This window comes from Manis pentadactyla, chromosome 4 (genome assembly GCF_030020395.1).
Source record: "Manis pentadactyla isolate mManPen7 chromosome 4, mManPen7.hap1, whole genome shotgun sequence".
Lineage (NCBI taxonomy): Eukaryota > Metazoa > Chordata > Mammalia > Pholidota > Manidae > Manis > Manis pentadactyla.
Window position 1 is genome coordinate 150,581,417 of NC_080022.1, and position 26,011 is coordinate 150,607,427.

The following is a 26,011-nucleotide window of genomic DNA, read 5'->3' on the forward strand; positions in this document are numbered from 1 at the left end:
CAGATGCATGAACACACAGAAGCAAGCCTGGAATCTTCCTGGAACACATCAGCCCTAGGGTAGGAAGCAACTGGCCGCAGCCAGGGGCTTCTATTCCCTCCCACCCACCTACTCTGGATTCAGCTTGGGGGGCCTCATCTTGCACTCCTTTGACATTAGGCGCACACATGTTACACTTCTCAGAGGCCCTGAACACTGGCACATACAATAATGTCTATGGAAGCTTCAGTAGAGCAAGCAAGATGCAGGGAAACTGCCAAAAAGAGGGAGAAATCCTGCAGCATTTGGCTTCTTGCCCATCACCTCCCTTTTCCCCATTATTCTTCACTAGCAAGCCCTTCTTCACAAAGGGTGAGGTAGGCAACACATGACCTCTCTTTAGGTGCGGGAGTCTAGTCTCTGCTTGCTGACATGTTCTGTCTAAGAAGCAGATGGCAGGACAGTGTTGTCACCTGCTGGTGTCTGCACACAGAGGAGCCTCACTGGGACTCAGGGAACAAAAGGGGAGTTTCTCCATTGGGTCTGGCAATTCAGTCTGAGCTAACCAGCGGTGGGCAGCCCTTCACCTCTGCTCTGGGCTGAAACCCTAGGATAGGCAGGTCCTTGGGAGTTGCCTGATGGACCATCTCCTCCCAAAGGTGACACCCACTGCCAAGCAGCCAAAAAAATGGCCCTCCAACCCCTGTGATAGGGAGTTCACTACCTCCCGGGGCAGCCCTGTGAAGGGACAACCATCACCAAAGGCTCTTCTCGCTCTTGTCCAGCCAGGTTTTGCCTCCCTGTGATGTCCACTCAGCGGTCTTAATTCTCCCTTAAAAGTGAATCCCACTTCATAGCAGCATCATTCACAATATCCAAAAAGTAGAAGCAACCCAGTGGAGAAATGAAATGTGGTATATCTATACAATGGAATATTATTCAGCCTTAAAAAGGAAGGAAATTCTGACACATACTCTAGCTTGAATGAACCTTGAAGACATTACGCTGTGTGAAATAAGCCAGTCACTAAAGGACAAATACTGCATGATTCCACTTACATGAAGTACCTAGAGTCAAATTCATAGAGATAAAAAGTAGAATGGTGGTTCCCAGGAGTTGGGGGGAGAGGGGAATGAAGAGTTAGTGCTTAATGGGTATGGAGTTTCAGTTTTGCAAGACACAAAGTTCAGTGGATGAATAAACACCCTTTGTACTACTGAATTGTATCCTTAAAAATGATTAAGATGGCAAATTCTACGTTATGTAATTTTACGACAATTAAAAACAAAAGTGACAGTTCTAATATCTTTTTTTTTTCATAAAAACCTTTGAATATCTTACCTGAAGACAGTATCTCTTTCACTGTGTTCTGAGTGATGATATTAGGCCAAGTAAGTCTAGAATATACTGGCTAGCTCTTCTTCAGCTGGGGTCCATGCCCCTCGGGGCCCTATGCGGGGTCTATCCTAGCACATTCCATATTTTTGATCTGGCAAGACCATCAGTGGGATGGCTCAGAAGTCCTTTTTCTTTTAGTGTTCTTACTTGTAAATTTGAGATAACAATAGTGTCTATCTCAATGACCTACTCACCTGGCTGTTATAAAGGTGAAATGAATTAATGCAGATGATGCATTAACAACACTGCCTGGCACATGGTGTCATCGAAGGGTCCGATATTAGTCTCTGGATCCGAGGCAAAGACGGTGAGTTTGCCCTGCGCAGAGGCTTTAAAGCCTCTGAACTCAGTGACCTTGGAGGGAGCCAAGGGGCTCCAGTTCTGCCAAAGCTCTCTCCAATCAGCTTCACCTACAATACCTGCCTGGCCCCTGCAGGCACTGGAGTCTGCCTGGCTGATCCTGTCACACCCTCTGCCCTGTACTTCAGGGAAGAAGAAACTTGAGCGTCCAGGAGGGCTGGTTCAAGGTCACAGTGAGTTAGGGAAAGGTGGATAGGGTTCCTGGTCCAGGGCTCTGTCCGCCCACACTGTGAGACAGGGTCACATCCTGTCTGTCCCTGCTGCCCCCAGAGCTGGACAAGCATTGGTAAATAACCAGTCTCCCAGCAACTGAGGGGTTAAACTACAAAGTCACCACTTCCCACCAGCTGCCTCATTTTCCCGATAAAATGACCACAGGGAAACAACAGGAAAAATGAAAAAAAAAACTCACGGGTCAGCCAGCACCGCTGTGGCTGTAAATCTTGAAAGGCCTTTGGGCCCCTGGGGAATGCAAACCTTTTGCAGGCCCTTTAATTTCACTCTCTCCCAGGGCCTCTGTTGGGTGAGAGGCTAACTCACCCACAGTAAATGAGGCAGTAACCAGTCCCTTGGCTTCTTGCTCCCCCAACCAGTTAAGAGCTCAGAGGCTGAAATGCAGGAGGGAGACGCCATTCCAGTAGAGCTTTCCATATCCCGTATCCCTCGGGAGAAACAGCTTCTTGTCAAATGACTTAAACAAAAACCAACTCGGGAAACAGGAAAGGAGGACACAGATAAATTAGGGAGTTATCATTTGTCCTTCCAAAGGGCTTCTACCTAATAAAGTGAACCTTACAACATAGAGATCACATTTGTGTCTTCTACACAATAATCATTCCTTGCACTTGAACGATATGGCTCAATTTGTGAAAATTCAGATCTCAGACATTTTCAGGAAATATTTAAGCCTGGAGCAAAGTGGAAGTATCTTGTATATTTAAAATGGGAACTCTGGCCCATGGGCAACGAAGTAAATTATTTAATTGTGTGTGTCTTTATACTGCTAGGGTCTAAAATACACAAAGTTGTGATTGTAGGTCATTTATGCCATCTAGATCGTCTGTTGAAATATTTTCTGAATTTAACCCCTGGACATAAACTGCAAGCTTTTTGAAACTCAAAAGTGTTTCTGTGAAAAGTAAGACATACTTTCACTTAAGGCAGAATCTCTCATTCAAACAGATAGTCCTGGAAACAAAAGTGTTAAACATTTTCTATGTCATATCTCAGGCAAAAAGGACACATTCTCTAATTGTTCTCTGTACAAATAACAGGAAGATAAAAAATTACATGTCTACAAATATACAGAGACACACACACATACACAGCCAGGATCTCTCACAGCTGTATAGTGATTTGCCACGTGGAAAGCATTTTCACATCCATCTCCCTCATGCTGTTCTCACAACTACCTCGTGGAGAAGGGCTCACAGATGAGGGAACTCAGGCCTTGGGAAGTGAGGGATCTCAGGGCTATTAGGATGGCGACACTAGTCCTCAAACCCAGATTTCCTGACTGTAAAATCCACACTTTTCTCCTTTCTGTTACAAGGTGCTTTATTCTGTACACACATACACAGACCAAACCTTCATTTTGGAATTAAAAACAATAGTGTGTTTATTAGGTTGAACCACATGAAACTGCCAATGTTCAAATGCTTCTGGCCCAGAGGAATAGCAATTTCATATGGTTTCTCTTAACGCACCTCTGAATTGCTGGGCACTGAGTTGATCTGGGTAAAAAGGGCCTCTTGATGAGAGGAAACCAATCTTTCTAATGAAAAAATGAGTCCTTTTCACTGTCAAGCCCCAAACAGCATAACGTACTCTGGGAACTGTAAGCTCCCAGTTGGCCGGGGAAAACCGGGTCCTTCTGGAAGGGCACCGGGCTCTCAGATGGGGCTGTTCATCCACCACAGGCCATGGGCTACTTGCCAGAGAGAAGCGGAAAATGGAATAGAACTGCTTTCCTACCTCCCTCCTCAACCCCCATGCCCCACCCCATGGCTCTTGTGTGTGTGTGTGGTGGGGGGGTCTGCCCTTGCCATGGGAACTTCTGGGTCATCAGGGCTGTTTCCCATGCTTTGGGGAAGGGGTGGGAACAGGGCATCCTTAGGAAGTTCTGTTTGTTTCTTCCTTCCCAAGTCCTCTTACTGGTGCTTGTTCATCCCCTTATATACATACACATCTGCTGGGGGTGGGCAGGGAGAGGGAGGGAAGTGGTGGGCATTTCCTTCCCCTACAGAAAGGAATTGGGGCAGGGGGAGGGGGGAGTGGAGGAGGTAGAATTCGGAGGAAAAGCTGTGTCTGGGGAAAGCCCCAGCACTGAGACAGGATGACCCATTTAAAAGGGCCATGTGAGGCAGCCCCATGCTCCCAGGTTCTCGGCAGACCTGGCTGCGCGTGTGCGCGTGTGTAAACACCCGTGCACAGACACCCTTGCATACTCCCACAGGCTTTCCCACGCCTCCTGCACCTCTCCAAAGCACTTGCTTGAAGTTGCCAAAATGAAGGCAGGCGGCAAGTGCAGTCAGTGTCTGTCCATCCCTGTCCATCCCCTCTCTCCCTTTGCATCCCTCTCTCCTCCTCAGATTCTCTCTCTGGGTACCAAAGGGACTTTGGCAAAAAGAAAAGGGATGATGTGAAATAGCAGGGCAGGTGACAGGGGCAGCAAAAAAGAAGAAATGGGAGAATTTAGGAACTCCAAAAACTTGTAGCAACAGTCACACACCTGCCACATGAGTGAAGACAGTGATGGAGGAAGGAGGCGAGCAGGAAGACCCCAAAGGCAAGCTGTGCCTTTTCTGGATGCTGTTCACTCATGCGTTCCTCCCTTCGCCACGGCTTTGTGAGCACCATCCACCCGTGTCTAGCCCTATGCCAGGCGCTGGGGACGAGTGAGACTGGGCCCTGCCTGGAGGCTCCCAGGCTAGCAGGGCCAGTTGGCAGTTAAGCCAGGCACCGCCTGTAACTCCTTCAGGCTCCGAACGTCAGACTGCCTCTAAAACAAGGGCTTTGGCCTCCTCTGAGACCGTCAGACAGATTCCAGTTTCCTGAAAACTCTGTCTCTATTCTGGGTCTGCTCTGGCCTCGTCTGTGAGGAACAGGAATTAAGTTAACATATATACCGAATGGTTCTGTTCACTTTAACCCATCACGTATCATATTTCCCAGATGTAAAAACAGAGGCACAAAGCAGCTAACTAATTTGCCCAAGGTCACTCTGTGGGAAATGGGGAGTGGGATTCAGCCTGAGAACAACACCTGGACGGTTGTCAGGAGAGGTGGGTTTGAATCCTGATTTTGCTACAAACTTGATTGTGAGTTTGGACAAATTGCTTTAACCTTGCAGAGGCTCCTTTCCTACTTGAGAATTTTGATGAGATCCCTTTACTTTTAACAATCTGTAACAATAAACTACAATTACGTTGTGTGCTGGTGGTCAAGGACTTTAACCCTTTTTCAAGTCACCGAGTAGGAAAGAGGTGGGTAGGGAGACGGGCAAATCCCTAGGCGAAGCCCCGACTGAAGAACTAGGACTCATACACAGAAGGGCCCCGTCTGAAAACCCACAGAGAGTGGGGAGCGTCTGTGACTCTGTGAGGGGCAGGTCTGCCTGGTGTTCCTGAGCTTGAGAGTGGCCACGGACCCAAAACCCGGCTCTGGTGGGTTAACGCTGGGCCCCAGTGATGGGAGGGCAGCCAAGAAAGGCACGGGGGACAGGAGGCGCTCACCATCACGATGTTGGCCAGGTGCGCGGAGACGAGCGCATACACTCCTCCAGAGGAGCCCACGGCCGGTGCAGTCATGTCGGCCACAGACACGGCCAAGGAGCCTGGCAGAGAGAGCAGGGGGTCAAGAATGCTGCTGTCGGCTCTCACCCCAGCCCCAGGCCTGTGGTGTCGCAGCTCCCGGGGTAACACCCCAGAGTGAAAGGCTTCATTTCTTCTTCCCTTGATCCCACTGTTGCCTTGGACCCTCCAAAGGATTCAGTTTATGGCAGAAAGAACCACTGGGTTCAAACCTCCTTTTACAGATGGGAAGCAAAACCTCAACAGAGGGAAGGGCTCATCTGCCTGCCAATCCAGCTGCTGCCTCAGTTGTGCTATCCCGGCATTCTGAGCAATAACAAAAATAGTAGCAGCAGTTATTGCAGAAACAGCCACCACTTACGGGGCACTGTGTGTCAGCCATTAGCCAAGCATTTTATGTATTCTCCCCTTTAACCCTCAAGACAACCTCTGAGGCAAGGGCCACTGCAGAGATAAGAAGACTGAGCCCAGAGTCAGCTGGTAGGAAGGGCTAGAACCAGGCTTTGAGTCCAGGTCCGCCTGACCCAGAGCCCACGTTCTTGGCCTCAACAGTAGCCACTCCCCCAAACTGGTACAGAGGTCAGACTCCCCCCTCTACCGTCACTCTCTCTGTTCAACAGCATCCAGAAACCTGCTTATTAGCATCACCTCCAACCTTCCTCCAGCTGAGTGCAATCACAAAGGCCAACAGCATCTCCAGAGAGGGGCTTCTTTGGAGGGAAAATGTCCTTGAAAAGTCCCAGGGAAGAGAGAGATGATGTCATACCATCTGGGGGAGAGGAAGGGTACAGACTCTTGGTCTGGGGGATGACAAACTTTTGTCCTGGGAGGGAAGCTGGGAAGAGAGGAGATGGCAAATGTAGTGTTCTGGTCTCACTTAAGTGTGATCAATGCTTTGGCTTCCAGGGAAGGACACAGGAGACTAAAAATAACCAGGAGGTAGAGCCCAGGGCTCAGAGGATAAGAGGTGGCTGGCCTGGGTGAGTGTGCAGAAATCACCACTGGAAAATGCCTGCAGGCTCATGAACCAATTAGCCGCTGCCTGGGTGGAGAGATGAGGGACAGGCGGGAGGCCAAGGTCGCAGGTCCTATAGCGGGGGAAGGTCCACCATGTAGGAGGCTGGTCCAGCCCAGGAATGGGAGCGCCTGACAACCCTGGGCATGGAGAGCCCCTGGAACATCCTCCTTCTCTTCCCCACCCACCTGACCCCATCACACCTCAAGGCTCCCTGCCATCCTTCAAGGAAGTGATCCCCACAACAGATTCTCGGGCTCAAGGGGGATGGAATCTCCCAGGAAAAAACAAACTGTCAGGAACGGAGAACTCCCACATCTCTCTCCCCATCCAGGGCAACTATAAATCTTTCTCCTTCCCTTTCATGCTTTCCCTCTGGCTTTAATTAGGTATTGATCTATTGTCAGATAACTTTCTTTCTTTTTTTTTTTTTTTACTGCCTAGCCAAGGGGTTAGCCATATATAACAGAAAAAAAATCCCAGAGTGGCAAACAGGCAGCCAGCAGGATCTGCATGACAAAGGGTTCCCACGCTCTCCTGGCGGGCTGGCTAAGAAGGCTGCATTGCAGGGCTGCCGAGGTCTGGCTGCCGAACAGCTCCTCATTAATTACCCTTTGGACAGAGGAGCCCCAGCCTTCCCGGGCTGGCCTCTCGCCTCCGCACAGGTCTCTACAAACCAGCCCAGAGCCTGCTCCCCTCGCCTCCCCAATGCAATCCACCAGGGGCAGAGAGGTGGGCAGGGAAGCCCCCAGGGTCCAGCCTCCACACACTGACCTTTCCCTCACCCCACCCATGGACTGGAGTCCTGACCCCAGGGCCACACGTCAGTCTGGGACTGTGGCAGGAGTATGGAATGGGGGCGTGGCTAGCTAGTTGTGTGACCTTGGTCACAGGCTGTGAGTTCTTTGGGCTTCAGTTTACACATCTGTGAAATGAGGATGTTTAAGGCGTTCTGACTTTTGAGCAGTGAAACCCTCTTTTCTAAAGGAAACTTTACCTATACCCCTACGCCATGTCGCAGAGCACAGAGAGCCATTCTGACTGAATGTCACGGGGCTTGGGGAGAGAAGTTTGCCACCCAACGGAGGGGGTCTCAAGGGTTCCTTTCAGATCAGAAATTCAATAATCTGAGTCTTGGCCTAAGATCCAGAGTCTGAGGTTCAGATCTTGGTTCTAGAATCTTGAAGGCAACTATCTGGATAGACCTGCCCCCATTTTGTGGCAGGAAGACTTCCCAAAAGTGACCGCAGATTAGACCTAGACTAGAGAGACCAAATACAGGTGCAGGAGAGATCAAATACAACCTTGGGCATGTGTGCATATCAGTACCATAATAAAGGCCATCCTGGGGCAGAAAGCCTGGGCCAGGCAGCTTGCCTAACAGATGACAGTTCAATAAGGCCAGTATGAATTCCATGGAGGTCATGGGAGCAGAGGACAGGAAGAGAGTAGCAAGCTGGAGTCACACAGCACACCTAAAACTAGTGCAGACCACAGGACTAGTTTTAGTCAGGGCTATGAATTTTCCAAAAACAATTCTGGGTTCACGCCAGCAAACGGATAAATTGGTGACTTTGCCATAATGCACAGTGTGATAATTTTAGCCCAGAAAATTTAAAGCAGGTGTTCTCCAACATCTCCCTTGGTCATTATAAAAAAAATCCAAATAAAAACTGGCAGAACACCTACCTTTAGGCAATGTAACTTCATGCATTTATTCTTTAATTTATTCTACAAATATTTATTGCTGGACATGTGCCAAGCCCTGCACTCGGCTCTGGGGATGCACACATGGCTTATAATCTGTATAATCTATAATAAAAGCTTGGTGGAATATTTAAAGTACTGGTTTTTAAAGTACTTAAATTGTTAGCCATATAGTTGTTAGCCGGAAGTGAGAGATACATCAGCCTCAAGCAATGGGTAGAAGCACAGGGTCAAGGAAAGGTTTCCACCCCAGTTCTAGGACTTCCTGGTGGAGCAAAATGAGCCAGTCATTTCACCTCTGAACTGCCTATAAAATGGGGGTGACAGTACCCACTCATAAGACTCTGTGGTGAAAACAGCAGCTAACACTTGTGAACGCTTTCTCACATGTCTGCCTCACAGAGGTTAGCTATCATCATTACAAAATGTGACGGCCTTCAATATGGAATACTTCCATGAGGCAAGAATTAAAGAGCAGGGCCTGATGTCTTTTAAGACCTCCCTTGGTTTCTGACAATAAATTAGTATCTACACAAAGGAAAAGGCCTTTTGGTTCTTGTAAGGTAGGGTAGTGGTTTAGCACACAGCTTTTGGGGTCAGACAGCCTGGGTGTGAGCCCAGCTCACACCAGCTCCACTACTTACAATGATGTCTTCTTGGGCAAGTCATTTAAGCTCTCTAAGCCTTGGTCTGTATCTGTAACAGGTAGAGAGCAATAGTACCTGCCTCATGGAGCTGCTGGGAAGATGAAATACAAACCAGGCACTTGATATTATTGGCTCGGTAGTCAAGGTCTGGCTATCTGTGAATGGACCCCCTCTTTAAGGAGAGATGCATGCTGAGCAGAGAGGGAGGAAGGGGTGCAGGCAGATCAATCAACTCAATCCTAGAGATCAATGATATAACATATGGTGACCAAAGTGGCCTCTGGTCTGAATCAATGACTTAAGAGAGAACAGTGCACGTCATTTACCTTACCAAACAGCCCCACACCCTCATGTTTAGCTGGAGAGTGCCCCTTCTGTCTGTGTACCGTCCCACTTTGCACTGGTGTCATGGGAATTGATGTCTGCACTGTCTCCCCTGCTGGGTGGTGTCTAGTTTTGGTGAGGCCTGAGCTATTCTGAATCTTATTTCTGTCTTCTGGGTTATTAGCACTCCCATCTAATTGACTACTAACAGCAAGTGTTTTGAGTGTCTTTCCTGTTCCTCGCCATTAACCATCTGGGTCTCTGGGTATCTAGGTATGGAAAATAGGGCTATAAATCTCCAGATGTCAAGACTTAAGGGTATGTGGGTGGCTGAATAAGTCTGGCACACAGAGATGCTCATTAGACCTTTGTTCAAGGATGTGGAAGGTGCTGGATTCTGGGAGAAGCTCTCGTGGGTGCTGTCCAAGGTGGCCAAGTTTTAACTCAGCACTGAGATGCACTGCAGGTGTTGCTGGGCCAGCCTCCCAGGCTGAGGGTTCACGAACTAGCAGACCAGCCTTGTATGGGTGGGGTGTGGCCCTTCTATATTCCATTCCTGAGGCCACTTCAGGTACTCCCAGGGTCCCTGCCTGCCTGTTGTTTACAAGGTCAATGCTGCTTGCTCTCCTGATGACAATTTTAATGCCACTCAGAAAGGATTAAGATCTTACTTAAACATACACACAAAGCTCCCTTGGGCACAGCTGTTGAGGTGAAGAGCTGAGGCGGCAAACCTTGTTAAAAAAGAAAAAGCCAGCAATAAAGTTGGAAACGTCAAGAGGGAGATCCTCTGCTCAGAAACCCAGTTGGTGCAGACTTTTCCTGCAGAAATCTGCTCTTCTCTCCCTAGCTCAGCCCAGCATACCTCCCCTCCCACTGGGGAGAGGGATGTGGAAGTCATGCTGGCCAGTATCCTCAAGGCCATTATCACCTGCCATGGGAGCTGAGTCATCCAGGGCCCCAGACTCCTCCAGCTGGCATGAGCACTCACTACCTCCTAGACCAACTCCTGTCAGCAGTGGGTCAATCAAAAAGACAGTGACCAGCCTGGGCAGAGGCAAGATCTCCCTCTGGGTACAGACGCTGGCCTGGCAGAGGAGGTGCCTGGCTTCATCCATACCTTGGATGTCCCTACAGAGATCTCACTGTGCCCTTGCATGGTTTACACAGCACTGTCATTACATTTGTCACTTCACTCCACCCTCTTAACACCTTACAGGCAATCTTATTAGATCCCGCTTAAAGCTAAATGGGGCCAAGAGAGGTTAAGGAATTTCCCCAAGCTCGCACAGCTACAATGCGACGGTGTAAAAATGGAAACTCCGGTGGTCGGCCTGTTCCAAACGCTGTGCTCTCCTCCTTTTGCCATTACCCGTCTCCCTGTCTAGGTGCAGCCCCCTTTCTAGCCTCCCTGGGGAAGTTGGGCAGTAACCTTAGTCAGGAGTCTTGGTGATGAGAGCACTGTGTGCCCCGGAAATGTGGGGCTTGCCCCTCCATGGGTCTCCCAGCCACCCTGAGAAGATTTACCCCTGCGGACATGGGCCCACATGCCTACCTGCCACAACGCCAGCCACATAGACAAGCCCAATGCGGGTCGCTCCATGGACCATCTCCAACGGCACCCCCACCAGGAGCTGCAGCACCACGTTGAGTCCCAGGTGTTCTATCCTGTACAGAAAGACCACACTTCACTCATTCATTCAACCAACACTGTACGACAAGATGCTGGGGATCCAGCAGTGAAGAAGCCCCTGCACCTAACTTTGAGCTCATGGTTTAGGGTGGGATGGGGCGTGGGCCAACAGTTACAATGCAGACACTTCATCTTGGAAAAAGTATTCCTTCCATACCTTCCCTGACCCTGGAATAGGGGCACAGGTGTAGTGGTGCCTGACAGTATCTATACTTGCCACAGTGAGCGGGGCTGACACAATCAAGATCCAGAAACTCGGTCAATTGACACATATGAGAATCCAAGGCTCAAAGAGAGGCACTGACCAGGTTAAAGTCACACAGCTGGTGAGTGGCCAGCTGGGACCACAGCCCAGGTCTCTGATGAACAGAGTTCATTCACCTTTGTATTTGTCAGAGCTACTGATATTTAAAGAGGAAGATGTTGTCGAAACAAGTCTAGGCATTTGGGACATCCCTAAGGACTTAAGAGTTCAAAGTTGAACCTAAAATCTCATCAGGGAGGCTTCTCCTTCCTGGTGTGAGGGACCCATTTTACCACTAACCATTTAGGGCTGGACTTTCTTACCCTGTGAATACCTTCCTTTTTACACAATCATATACCTGTGACCATATATCTTTGCTAAATGGTATCTAGTCAAGTGTGTATGTTACTAGAAGAGACCATAATATTACTATTACATCAATGTGTGCTTTTAAGTTCACACAGCACTTTAACATCCATTACCTCATTTAAACTAGCCTACAGAAGCTGGACAGCTCCCTGAGGATGTTTAGGTTACAGGGTACAAGAGTTCGTATGGAGGGGTCTGGACCCTGGCCTGGGTCACAGCCTTGCTCCTGTCTGCAGGGCTTTGCCTGGAAGCCAAATGCTGTGCCACATGGAGCCCACATGGGCACCTGTTTCCCCAGGCAGGCACCTGTGAGGCAGCTCAGAAAGATCAGACTCTGTCCCGAATTCCCACCATGCTTGGAATCTTCTAGCCTCCACGGACTGTGCCAGCTGAAGGATTCCAGATTCGAAGTGTTAGACAAATGCACTGTAAAGGAGCTTTGGGCTGCATCAGACTCATCATCAGAGAGACCTCAGAGGTTTTCTGGTCCTGTCTCCTTGGTTTACAGCCTAGATCCTGAACCTAGACAAGACCCAGGGAGGGGAACACAGGGCTTCTGTCTCCTAACCTGAGCTCTTTGTTTTCTACCACAGCGACTTCTGAATTCGCTGGCCCAATGTGTCCTTGAGTAGCAGGTCATCTTGTTGGGCTCGCCCCAGATGCTGGCCAGCTGTTCCTATTTCCCATTTATTGCAGCACCAGCCAAGAGACCCTCCCTCAAAATCACAGACCTGGAGAACCCTCTCAGGACTGTCCCTGGCAGGCATTGCCCCATCAGAAACAGGCCAGAGAAAGGCCTGAGGCCACCCCCCATGGCCTCAGCTGAGAGCACCTGTGCCCTGTCCTCTGTGGCCTCTTGGCATTAAGCTCCCAGAGGCAGGCAATGGACAAGGAGGCTTTGTCTGTTCTCCTTCCTCACGCTGGGGAATCAGCAAAGGCCAGAGGGCAGTCCTGGAATAAGGCAGTAGTTCTAGCCCATGTGCAGCCACAGGCCTGTGTGGCCTGGGCAGGGAAGTCCTCCACTTCCTTTTGGCTCCAGATCTGGCCTCATGAGAACACCATGCGGGACATGCCTCCGTCCCTCTGGTCTTTAGTCATGTGAGATCAAAGCCTGGGACATAGCGGGCAAGGCAACAGCTTGTGCTAACTGTCCCCTCTGACTCAGAGTGGAGACAGCCATTAGTAACCATCAAGATGTCTCCTCACCCCAAAACCTCCTCCCTGGGAGGTGTGGCCAATTAGGGGTTGGCATTTGCGCCACTTTAGAGGCTCAGCAGGAAAGGAAGGCCACAGTGGGGTTCCCTCTTGGCCATAATGGGTCTGTAGAGGAATAAGGATGATGGAGCCATGGGGGCCAGAGTGATCCTCTTCCTATGTCCAGCCCCACAGACAAGCACTCCAGGGCTTTTTAGTGAGTTCCTTTGCTTCTCTCTCTGGAGAGGCTACAAAAGACACCACAGAAGTCTGGTGTACAGAGACTCTGCTTTCCCAATTCTGTGCTTCTGTTAGCTAAAGACAGTCTCCAGTCAAGATCATGCTATTCAAGGGCTTTAGACCTAGTAGGTACTTATCATGGGGGAGGAGGCACCTGTGAGAACTGATTGCACTCTAGCCCCCAAAGAGGCACATGGCCATATAAACAGAAACTATAAGTATTGACAGACTTCCTTGAAAAGACTCTCAGCATATATGGAGACTACCTTGGGAGGAAGATGATTTCAGTAAATCTGTCTTTTATTTCATTTATGAGGGCACTCACCACACACACATAATCTGTGGACAATGAACCTGGTAAATGACCCGATTTCTCTCTTTGCTTTGGCCACTAGGAAGCTCAAGAGTAAATCTGTAACCTACCTCTATCAAGTACATAGAATCACATGCTGTGTGTGTTTGTGCTGATCTCACTGGGGGCTTTCAACATTTTCCTTCCTCTATTTTCCCTACTCATAAATTCTCAATAATTAACTTACAGAGTTTGGTATTAGATGACTTTCAAGGAGCCACCTCAAATCCTGTGTCTAGGTAGATAAAAATAAACTAACACATATATTTCAGTCCAGGTTATCTGGACTACTTATTTTTCTGTAAGGACTCTTGACAGAGTGGAATAAGACAGGCACTCACCCAGCATGCATGAAGATGTAGGTCAGGTAGCGCCAAGCTTGCGCTCGGAGCTGTGGGTGGTAAACCAGTGAGTTCTTCAGGTATCGTGGGTGGGTTACCTGCAGCACAAATTGATCAAGCGACACTCCATTGTAGAGGAAAAAGGCAATCTAGAGGAAAGTACAAAATGGAGAGGGCCTGTTACTAGGTGCAAAACTTGCCCAGAATCCCTCTTGTGCTGACCTTTGGAAGATCTTTGCAGTGAATGAGGGACACTCCTATGGCCAGGGCTCAGCCTAGCTTTCAACCATCTCTTACCCCACTTCTGTTTGATTATTTTGTGCTAAATGTTCACAAAATGGTTACATGGTCCCCGCCCTCCCTACTAAGCAGGAAGGGCTTGGAGGATTTTACACTTTAATTCCAGTAATAACTCACATCCCCATTTGGGAGGATGATGCAATTCCACATAAGTTGATTTTTTTTTTAATTGTGGGAAGATACACATAATATGAAAGTTACCATGGTAATCAGTTTTAAGCATACAGCTCAGTGGCATTAAGTACATTCACATTGTTCTGAAACCATCACCACTGTCCAGCCACAGAAGTCTTTGCATCTTTGCAAAGCTGAAACTCTGTACCTGTTCAATACTAACTTCCCACTCTCCTTTCCCTCAGTCCCTGGCAACCTCCCCTCTACTTTCTGTCTCTATGAATTTGCATCTTCTAGGTACTTCATACAAGTGGACTCATACAGTGTCTGTCTTTTGGTGACAGGCTTATTTCACTTAGCATAATGTTCTCAAGATCCATGCATGTCAGTATTTCCTTCCTTTTTAAGGCTGAATAATATTCTGCTGTATTTATACCACACATTGTTTATCCATTCATCCATTAATGGAGACACTGGTTGTTTCAACTTTTTAGCTATTGTGAACAATGCTATTCACATGGATGTACAAATATCTCTTTGAGTCCCTACTTTCAGTTCTTTTGGATATATACCCAGAAGTACAATTGCTGGATCATATGGTAATTTTATGTTTAATTTTCTGAGGGACCACCATACTGCTTCCCATAGTGGCTGCACCACTTTACATTCCCACTAAAGGTGCACAAACACTCCAGTTTCTCTGCATCCCCAACTACACTCCACATAAGTTGTTTTGCAGATAACTGAAGCACACTTGTTTAAGCCCCAAAAGGGTATTTAACCATTTTTTTTTTGGAGCTCTTTCTAAAAGGCATCATCTATGTCCCTGTGTTCTTAATCACGGTTTATGCATAGTCTTTTAAGGATGCCTCAGTAATTGATCTGGGTTACAGGAGTGAGGTCTTTTCCAGCAATTGAGAGGTTTGCATTCTTATACTAAATGGCCCCAAATTCTTGTGTTTCTTTAAGACTCAGGTCTGCTTTTAAATTTTCTTTTGTCTTCTCCCATACTGCCAGGTTGCCAGCAGGTTTTTAACCAGGTTCTGCACCGAGGTTCTTACTTCTCATTGCTGGCCGGTTGTGGGCCCCTTCTAGTAGCTTGCCACCATGGCCCTTCTATTTTCTGTTAGGGAATCAGGAAACCAGCTTACTAGAACTGTACATAAAACAAAAGTCTTAGGCTTTGAAACAGTTATATCAGCATTTTATTCTAGATTGGTGGTTGTGTTCACATAGCTGAGGTTTCTGGAGATCTGAAGCCTGTCTGGCTCCTCTGGACAGCCCTGGACAAATTATTCGAATTCTCTGGTCCTCGGTTTCCTCATCTGGAAATGGGGATGTCACTGCCTGAATTTACAGGGTGGTCAGAGGTTTGAAAGTGGGAAAGTACATGAAGAGCCAGTAGGATGTCCAGCCTGCACTCAGCGAACACAGCTGTATTTAGCGTCAGGTTAAGACCCCTGGGGTCAAGCCTGGGAATGGCTCAGGAACATGGCATTTAGAGTCCCCTGGGTTCTCTGGGGAGCTGTTCTGTCCACCTAACACAATGTGGGTGGCCAGCAGCAAACACAGCTTCTAAGGCAGCTCATTATTACTGGTCTTCAAATAGAATTTAATAAATAGACCAACACAGTAAGCGTTTGGAGAACAAGTCCTAGAATATCTCAGAAAAATCGCGATTTCAACATGTACTCAGATGAAGCCTAACAACAAACAAGGGAGCTCTGGTCTGCAGTCCAGCTGAAAAAGAAGGATGCCGTGAAGCTTTAACGATCCTGCCATTTGATTTGGCAGGAACTTTACAAGAACATATGCAGGGGTGGTAATTAGGCCCATGGCTCTGGAAGAGAAACAGTGGAGATTATAAAATGCCAAAGGGAAGCCAAGCATCCATTCAGGAGCTGGGCTTGGGGGGCCCACAGGTTCTTAGGCTGAACAGCCCAAAGAATTCAGAGTTCCTCATGCAGGGGCACTGATTCAGCAACTGGCACCTTTGGGTTCTGTTGCATAAGCAGGAGACTTTGAGAATAATAATAGGTGCTGATTATTCCCTAAGGGGTGAATGTGCTTTCCAAACAGTTAAGTCCACATTTACGTGTTCATAAACACTCCCTCCCCTGTGTGTTCGGGTGATGCTCCGGTGTTCAGAAAGTACCACCAGCCACTCTCACTCAAACCACAGTGGTCCTTTGGGAGAAGGGGGGCGGGCCTGGTTATTCCTCCTCTACAGGGGGAGGATGCAGTCCTGGGGGAGCAAATGACTTGTCCATGTTACTCACTCAGGGAGGAACTGAAATAAATTTGTTTTAAAGAGTTAGCCTAGCTTAACTTCCCAACCCAACGACTTTCTACATTGCTTTCTTGGTATTGTTTTGATGCGGGTGCTCATATGCAGATTTTGCTGCAGTGAATGTGGCTGGAAATAATTTTTTCTGGGATATCCTTGTGGTCCAGGGGTTGTTGCAACATTTGTATACCTTGTGCCAAGGCCTGCCTGGCAATGACTACTGCTATTTGACCCTCAGCCGTTGCCTTACAATCTTCCCCCATGATCTCAGATATCCTCTTGGACCCCCACTCGCTAAGGCTGAGCAGCCCCTTCCCCACCCGTGTCCTTGCCTCCAGCAGTGTCACTGTGATCATGAACCAGGGTGGCGGGCAGCAGGTGTAACTGTCGTAGTACCACTTGCGGTCAATCTCCCGGGGCAGGGTCTCATAGGCCACATGGCGGATCAGTCGCTGCGAGAAGTTCAGCCCTTTCTCCTCCAGCAGGGCCTTGCTGCAGAGCCTGCGGTTCCCCTGCAGGATGGCCTGGCGGAAGCTGTTGGACCGCTTGTTGCTCATCTGAACAGGAAACAGGGTGAGGGAGAGAGTCAGAGCCGGGGTCTCAGGGGAGACCAACCGATTACCCAGCCAGCATGTTCCTCAGACCAACCAAGCTTAATTCCACCTCCTCTTTTCTTTTACAAATAGTTAATAAGAAGCACTATTCCCTGAGCTCTCATGTGTCAAGAGTTGTGTTATTCTAAGCACTTCACATGTTTTTGGCTCATTTGATACAACTGGTCTACCTGTCAAATAAGGACTATGAATATCCCCATTCTGCTAGATAAGGAAACCAAAGCACAGAGTTTTAGAAACCCTTCAAGCTCAAACCCACTTAAGCGCCAGAGCCTGTGTTCATACTCACTACCCCTTCTTTTCATCTACCCACCCACCAATCACCCTGTCACAATATACCAAGCAACTACTAAGTATCAGGCACATCGCCAGACACAGGAGTACAGTGGTGCTCAAGACAGATAAGTAATCTGCAATTGTGGTTCAGTGTGAAGGCTGCTGTGGGAGCATTACAGGAGGGAGCCTGACCTGACTCCAGGTGGTCAGGGAGGGCTTCCTGGAGGACATGGCATCTAAGTGAAAACTGAAGGATGAGTAAGGAGTTCATGTCCTCAGACACACTAGATAGGAAAGAGGGCTGCAGCCCCTGGTTAGACAGGTGAGTTGCAGAGAGGTCCTAGAACCAGAACCCAAAGCTCCGCCTGTGGAAGGCCACCACTCTAAAGGGCCTTCAAAGGACTTCTAATGTTTAGTGAGCCAGGAACTGATCATAGAGCCCTGCCTGAGGACTGACCTTACTCTCAGCAGCCTGAGGATGCCCTGACACAAACTCACTAGTTAGCCTGATTCCCAGAAGCCAGAGGCAGCCTTGCTGACTTTCAGCCTCCCACTGCCTCCCACCTGCCCTCCACAACCACACTCCATGCCCTTCTTATGGGGAGACATCCTAGAGACACAGCTCTCCCAACCCCAGGGCCCACAGCGCTGCCTGGGTGGCTGCTCCATGGGCGCTGGGGTGGGACTAGGTGAACCAGGCCAGAACAAGGCACAGGGGGTGTGAAGCCCCATCAGGGTGAAGATAGCTGGGGGAGGTCTGTGTTCAGACCAGGCCAGGCAGAAGGAGCCTCCATCTGCAGAGCCCCTTCCCCACTCCTGGGTTCTGCCATCTCTCACCTTCAAAATCCAGCTTAAAGCTTACCCCCTCCAGCAGGCCTTCCCAGATGAACCCCTTCTAATCATTCTAACTAGGATGACTCATTCTCATCCCCTCCATGCCTACAAAGCTTGGATCTGGTTCTCCTTAGCAGCTCAGGAGTTCTGTAAATACAGGCAGGGCTTGGGGTTCCATGTACACCACAAGCCCAAGACACGATCATGTTGTCAAGGTATTTTGCAGCCACTCTTACCATCCTTTCTCCCAATCCCCAGGCGTGCACTGCACACTTATGAACATGCACATAGGCCATGGTGGGGACAGGGCCAGCATGAGCACAGGAGAAGCATGTACACACACACACACTCACCATTCACCTGCACCTTTGCTGTGCCTAGAACTGTGCTGGGCACAGTAGTACCCATGTTGTAGGCCTCATGGAGCTTACCAGGAGAGACAGGGGTATAAACAGCAGCACAAGAGGGTGTTGCCTTAGGTATTTGGTGCATAGTGTTATCCTCATGTTACAAGGGTGAGGACTAAGGCTCAGAGAGGGTAACTAATTCTCTCAAGGACTCACAGATCATAAGTCACAGGATCAGGATTCAATCCAGATCTGTGTGAGCTGGGAGTCCACATTAACCCATGTGGTGTTTCTATGCTAATTAGATAAGGAAGCCTCTTCTTCCAGGTGGATGCACCCATACCCTCACTCTGCCCTGAGCCAGAACAGGTCATGCTGCAAACATGTGGCACTGGGGCTGTGTGATGAGGCCATGCAGACTCAAACCTATGGCTTGGTCTTTGGTGGCCCTGCTGGGCTCCAAGTCACGGCTCACCTCCACTGCCCAGCCTATGAATCCCGACTGTCCCCACGTGCCCATTTAGCTCAGCTCTGCGCCCCGCTTCCTGTGTCCACTCTGAACATCTCTCCTCTAAGCCACAATCTCCCAGTGGTGTGGGCACAGAGCACTCACCAGGTTGACAAAATCCTGGTAGCAGATCTGTCCATCAGCATGACTGTCAGCGAGAGCCAGGAGCACCTCCCTTTTGTGTGGGTCCAGCTTGGAGCTGTGGCTCTCCAGCAGGCTCCGGAACTTGCCTGTGCTGATGTAGCCTGTGTTCCCAGGGTCAAACTGAAGGAGAAGCAGACAGCATCGGGGTCAGCAGATCGGCACCCCTCAGCTCTGCCCCATCTCCACCACCATTCACCGCCTCTGTCCCCAGCCCTCTGCCCACAGAGGCCTGGGCAGTGCCTGGGATGTTTCCAAGGCTCCCATGGGGCGTGGAAAACCACTGAAAACCCTAGAAGGCCCTGGGACCTTTGTGATCATCCAACCTAACCTTCTCATCCATGGTTAAGGACACAGGCTCAGAGAGGTTAACTCCCTCCTCTCTGCTCAAGAGGAAAGCAGGATGGAAAGGTGATGAGAGGAGGAAGATGAGGAACTTCTGCAGCCTGGGCTGGAGGGACTCCAGGGGGGAATGTGTGGGGCCATGGGAGCAGGACGCACAGCCTTGCGAGTACCTCGGCATCCACCTCCTCTCATGCCTGCACTTATACACGTCCCATTCCATGCACCCAGGGCTGGGCTAGTCTTCCCAAAGATACTGTGCTCGGCTGTGTTTGTCTTTGACCCTTTGCCCTTTTGCCCCCTGCAGCTTTGCACACAGGGGTCCTCCTGCCTAGGATTCCCTCTCCCCCTCATCTCCGTGGGAGGCTCCAACTCACCCTTCCTAGCTTCTTAGATGCCTTGTCTCTGGGAGGGCTCCCTGCAGGCACAGTCTGTCCTCACTGCTGCCCTTGTACTTGGGACAGACCTCTGACCTCCATCCATGCTGGTCTAATTGTCTGCTTCTGCCTCCTCACTGGACTGCCTGCTCCCCGATGGTTGGCATCTCAACTTATCCCCCATGCTTAGCGCAAAGCCCAGCATAATCAGCAATCGATAAAGATTTGTTGGGTGAACAAACAGTGGATGTTTGGATGAAGAGATGGGTTCCGACTTTTCAGGGACAGTCTATCGGTTCAGTTAGAATGGGATCTTACTCATCTCTCCCAGAGAAGCCGTTCCTTCCTGTCCCTCCACCAAAGCCCATCTCTCCTCACAGAGCCACCAGAAAATGACACTGTCTCTCACGGATGCTGAGAACTTTCTTGTCCACAGAGTGCTTCCCCACATGAATCCACTGCACCTAGAGATACTACGGAGGGTTGCTGCAATTTTAAGACCCACATTGCAGATGTCCGCATGTCCAAACCATGTTTTCCCCTTTTCTAGAACAGGTCAGCGAAGACTATTTTAGGAAGGCTGATTCTGTGTGCAGTACCTCTAAGACAGTCCAAGAGAAACAACCAAGAGCTCCAAGTCATAGGTCACTACAGTTCTCAGAACTCAACGAGAGAGGACATCTCTGGTGAGACCTATTTAAAAATCTGTATGTGGCCCCACCCTCAACCCTAAATATCAGGTTTCAGGGTATTTGGTTTACATCCTTGAGTATTTCAGGAAACTCAACTACTCCTTACTCCTATAAAGATCTTTAAGGATAAAAACACCTAATACTTGCTAAGTATTTTCATGGGGTCAAATACAGTTCTAAGCACTTTATGCATATGATTTCTTTGAACTTCTACAACAATCTTATGAAGCAAGTCCCATTATTATCTCTGTTTTATAGATGAGCAAATAGAGGCACAGGAAAATGGGCACAGAGAAGTTACGTGATTGCCTGGCAGGTGTGGTCCACGATTCCACACCAAGGCAGCCTGGCGCTTCCTCCACACCACTGCTGGTTGCCACCTATCTTCAGCTTCCAGGGGTTGCTCTGCTGCTCAGAAACAAAATCTAAGGATCAAAGAGGTGAGTGTGGGCCTGAGAAAGGAGAGGGCTCTAGGAGTCTCAGGGGCCCACTCCAAACAGATGTTTAAAGCAGGAAAGAGCCTCAAACAGCAACAGTTCTGACCTCCTTATTGCTTAGATAGGAAAGTAAAGGCTGGAGAAGCAAAGGGGCAGGGCAGCCAGGGAGGGTCTCCTTCTCTGGTGCCTGGGAACCTTTGCATCCCCAGAGGCTGGCACAGGCCACGGGGACTCACCAGCCTGGCCCCACTGGTGCTGGGTGGGCTGATGGGGAGTGAGGGAGGGGAAGGGGTTGAAGCAGCAGCCTTGAGTCCTCAGAAAGGCCATATTCCAACCCCCATCTCCCTACCCTGTGAGCACTGCAGGGGGCTGTGGTCTGCTGCACAGCCTGGAGTCTGTCCTGCTTGCTGGGGGAGGAAGGAAGCCCAATGCCCTTGTATTCACTTGGAGCAGGAATGCCAATCCCTCCCAGGGGCTGCCTGGAGGCTTGGGAGGGCAGCGGGGTGAGGGGCTGGGATCAAGCAAGGCCCCTCTCCCTTATTCCTGCTCCAGACAAAGAACCACCTGCTCCCCTGCTTTCCCTCCCACTCCAGGGCTCCCTGCTGTTGCCCTAGTGACAGGGGCTGCCCTGTGGCTCCCTGAGCTCCCACCCCCCACCATGGCCCGCCAGTCCTGCCCCAAGCATATTATAGGCTCCAGACTGCAGAGAAGGAGCTGGAATCAGGCCGAGCCTCCCGTCTCTGCCAAAACTCTACCTTTCGTGCCAGGGCCAGACAAGCCAGACAGGCCAGACAATGGGGGGTCATCTCTACCCTAGTAATGAGGCCTCAGGGAGGAAGGAGGGTGACTGGGGAAGGGAGAGGAGGGGAAGGGCAGCTGCCTGGGCTCCACAAATGTGCACAGGACACCTTCCAGCCCCTACCCCCAACAACCGGGAAGAGGAGGGCAAGAGCAGAGGCTGACAGTGGACAGGGGCCATGGGGGCAGGTGGAGGCAGAGAGAGGGAGACAAAGGGAGCAAAAAGCACAGAGCGAGCCAGGGAGAGGAGGCACCAGACGGCACAGAGAAATAGGTCCCACTGCCCCAGCAGAAAGCCAAGAGTTTCTAAGGAAGACTGAAAGGAGCAGGGCAAAATCCCATTCTTGTTTGGGCCACTAACCAGTTTGTATACTTTAGGATAAACATCTGGAGCCATAACTGCCTCATCTATGAGCAGGGCTGGCATCCCCTCAGGCTGTGGTGGGTTGAAACAAATTCAGGGCACTCGCTCTTCAGGGCTGCATGGACTCAGTGTCTGGTTAAACAGGCAGTACCCCATTGTGGGGGGGTTGGCTGACCGCCCGGGGCATACTTCCTGCCTTTGGGCCTCCTTTAAGGCCACCTGTGGGGGATGAGGTCAGACTAGTACTGTGGTTTGGAGTTTTGGGGGAAACAAACTCTACCAGGGCAATTCCCTTGTTAATAATGTGCTGAAGCCCCCAAACTCCCCATCCCAGGTGTTCCATGCCTTGGATTCACTCACTTTGGGCGGAGGGGCACTCTCGGGGTGAGATCGGGTTGGGTGGGTTCTGGCAGGCTGACTGGAGCTGGTCTGGGGGCAGTGGGAGGAATGCACTGTGAACAGGCAGGGGCCCTTGGGGAGCCAGCAGTTGGGGAGCAACCCTGCATCTGCCTTCTGAATAGGGCCCAGCACGGTGGAGGGAGGAGCAGGCCAAGTCCGAGTGGAGGCTGGCGGCACATGGAGGAGAAAGGCACAAAGTGAGGAGTGACCCCAACAGCGCCTGCCCACCTGCCTTGGCCTTGAAAAGAGCTGCCAGGGGCTCCGAGGACGGCTAATCTTGGCAGCACCCAGGGCACGGGCCCCTTAATCCTCAAGGTCGTTTTTCCCAGCCTGGGGCCCCACGCGCTCTGATGTGTATCACATCTGTCACCCTGGGTGCTTTCCTGGCACACTTATGACCTAGGCTGGGAAAAGCACCCCTCAAATTCTCTCTGTGTTGTTGTCACCCAGGGCTCCGTACCCTCTCTGGGGCAAGAAGAGGGGGAGAGTTCCAGAAGGAACCCTGCTCTCAGCAGCTGTGCCGTCTTGGGCAGATCATTAACCATACTGCCTCAGTGTCTCTGGCAATCACGTGGTAGGAACTCTCCCTTCTCAGGGAAATGTCAGGGGTCCATCCCCACCCCTGCACATATAAGCGCACCATATATAAATGGGGATCAGGGAAGAGAAATCTGCAACCCATGAGGGCAGCTGATCTGCTCTTCTGCATCCTCTCTCTGTCAAAGGGCTGATGGGAAATTCAGGGTCAGAATGAGGCAGCTCACATGGGGCGTGAGGTCTGTGCTGTAAGAGACCTGGGGACAATGGGGGAGGGACAACATGTCAGGGAATCATAACGCATGCTCCAGGAGAGCTGAAAGACATCTCCATGGTTTTCAAACTGCTCTGTAGAGTTCTCGGGGCAGTGAGACCTCTAAGGCCAGAGGGGGTGGGGAGGTCTATGTATTGGCCCTCTGCATACTACCTAGCTGGACACCACCACAATACGGGCTGCATATGGAGAATGCCTACTAGGCATCAGGCACCACCTCACTGAAACCACTGATCACGCTGTGTGCTGGTTTGCCTGGGACGGTCCTGGTTGATCCCAGCTGTCTGTATGTGATTATCTACAGTAGCCTTTTCACCCTCCAAATGGCCCTGATTTGGATGATAAGAAATAGAGTCCCCCTACTTAAACCTCACAATAACCCTATGAGGAAGACACTCTCATGAGGTCTGATTTGTGGGGGAGAAACACTAGGTGTGGAGAGCCCCACTGACCCACTGGAGCGGCCAGTGTTGGGGCAGTGGATTCCCATCCAGGGTGGGGGCCCAGAGCCTGTACTCGCCCAGCACTAAGATGTTGCTGCTAAAGAGAGTTTGAGAGACCCCGGTCCAATCCTCTCATTCAGTCCTTTAACAAATATTTACTAAGGATCAACTATGTGTCAGACCTCACACTCATTTTACGGATGGGGAACTGGTGCAAAAAGATGGGACTGGTTCAGAGTTCCCATAGGGGTTGGCTGCCCCAGCTTTGCTCTTGTTTTTCTCTGTCCTGCCCTGTGTATGCAATTTATAGCCCCAGGCTCAGGGCTTCCCAATGTGTGTTTTGTGGAACACCAGGCCCAAGACAGAGAATGACATAAGGGTTCTGTGGTCCCATAAGTTTGGGAAACCCACTTGGAAGGGCATGATGCATAAAAACCATATTAAGGGCTTGTAAGGTCTTTTTTTGGAGAAACTTGTCTGTTTTTGTTCAGCCCAGCATTTCCCAAACTTACTGGATCTCTGATCATAGTTTTTTTCACAGTAACACTCTACAGAACTCTCTTTGGGAGTCCACAGTAGAGTCATTTTTCCCTTTGCTGAAACCCATCCCTCGTCGGGTGGTCCCCAACCCGTCTTTCACCTCCATCTCCTAATAGCATGGGCCCTCAAGTAGCTGTCACTTTGTCTGGAGTCCTCCAGTGATCCAGGCCCCAGCCAGAGGGTTGAGGGAGATGTCAGGCCCCAGGAGAGACTGAGGGGTCAGCGACTGGCCTAATGGGTCCCTGAGCTGAGCTCTTAGGGAACACCCTGCAGGAGCTGGGAATCTGCCTGCTCAGCACCCAGGACAGCGGCACCACTTCTCCCCACCCCACTACAGGCTAGCAAGCCGGGCCAAGGCTTCAGAATTTACCTGGCAGCAGTGAAGCATAAGAGAAAGAAGAAAGGAACACATCTATTTTATATCTATTATGTAATGTATGATTTGTACAAACTGCACTTCCAGGACAATTACACATCTGGTCCCTGCTCTCAGCACTTGAATTCCCTTCCTTGTTCCAGAAGGACCAGTTCTCTCTCCCTGATCTAGCTGAAAGACATCTCCATGGCTCAGGACCTCAGTGAGGGGTGTGGGCACTTTCAAGGACCCCAAAGGTAGTACCCTGGTGCCATTCTGGTGAAGACCTCCCAGGCTGGAAGGTCAGGTCCTGGAATCTAAGGAAGGCTCCCATCCCAGTCCCACTGTCCCCTCTCTGTCTACCAAGAGAGAATAAGCCTGTAACACACATGGGGTGCGTGTAGGGGCAGGGGAAGTTGTGGGCAGCTGCCCCTCCCCACTTGGGGAGGACCAGGGCTCATCTGCTGGTTCCTTGCATCATTACCCGGCTTCTGAGCAGAGTGGAATTAATGAGGCTGCCCAGGGGCTCATGACTCAGGAGTGCTGTCCCTACCCAGCAGCCAGAGCCCACCAGGGAATTTGGGCCCATTCATGGATATTTACAGCTCCATAAATTAGTTCCAGGCCTGCAGATGCTGAGGTCAGGAGGTGAGGTTATGGGAGCAGCAGCTTTCTCTTCCAGTTCCCCTTCCAAATGAGGGTGCTAATTCTCCCCACAGGGAAAAACCACCTCACACCACTTCCCTGGCTTTCCACCTGACTCTGAAATACCCATTTTCACAAATATTTTGTTACTTTTATTCTCATACCACCATAGAGTAAGCGTGATTAGTTCCACTTAACAGATACAGAAACTGAAGTATACACAGATAAATGACTTGCCCAGAGGCACTCCCAGTGAGTAGAACAGAACACCACCCGGTCTACTCCAAGCCAGGGCTAGAAGTAGATGTGCAAAGACCTCCCTGGGAAAGAGAGAGACCAGTTCCCGAAAACCAGGCTCTGACCCCTCCTGTTCTCAGTCTTCTGACATGGATGCATGAGGGGCCCTTGTGCTCCCCTGGGATTTGCTAGGCCAGGCCTCTGACAGCTGGAGAAGCTGCAGTGACCCAGGCTTTCCAGCTGTATTACTTCTGTTCTTTCAGCTGCCATGGTGGGAGTCTGGAGAAAGCAGCTCACCTCTCTCGGGGCTTCTTCCTGAAGCCCCAAGCCTGTCTCTTAGGCATGCCTCCCTCCCCATGCATCAGACTGAACTCCACGATCTGAGGTTGGCATGCTGATTAGGGAGCCAGAAAACCCATTCCTCAGAAGAGAAGCAGGCATTCTGGCCTGAATCCAGCTGAGACTCTGAACAATT

At 50.1% G+C, this 26,011-nt stretch overlaps 1 protein-coding gene across 3 annotated transcripts in view; it reads right to left on the minus strand.

Moving 5' to 3' along the window:
- RHBDL3 (rhomboid like 3) overlaps positions 1 to 26,011 on the minus strand; it is a 41,945-nt gene that overhangs the window by 7,748 nt on the left and 8,186 nt on the right. For 2 of the 3 annotated variants that reach the window (XM_036879034.2, XM_057501183.1), the window contains exons 2-6: positions 19,061 to 19,219; positions 16,709 to 16,933; positions 13,676 to 13,824; positions 10,798 to 10,910; positions 5,472 to 5,572 (exon numbers count right to left, since the gene is read on the minus strand). In XM_036879034.2, coding sequence (XP_036734929.2) covers positions 5,472 to 5,572; positions 10,798 to 10,910; positions 13,676 to 13,824; positions 16,709 to 16,933; positions 19,061 to 19,219 — 747 coding nt within the window. The remainder of the gene's footprint in view (positions 1 to 5,471; positions 5,573 to 10,797; positions 10,911 to 13,675; positions 13,825 to 16,708; positions 16,934 to 19,060; positions 19,220 to 26,011) is intronic. The other variant, XM_057501184.1, reaches the window with a different exon arrangement.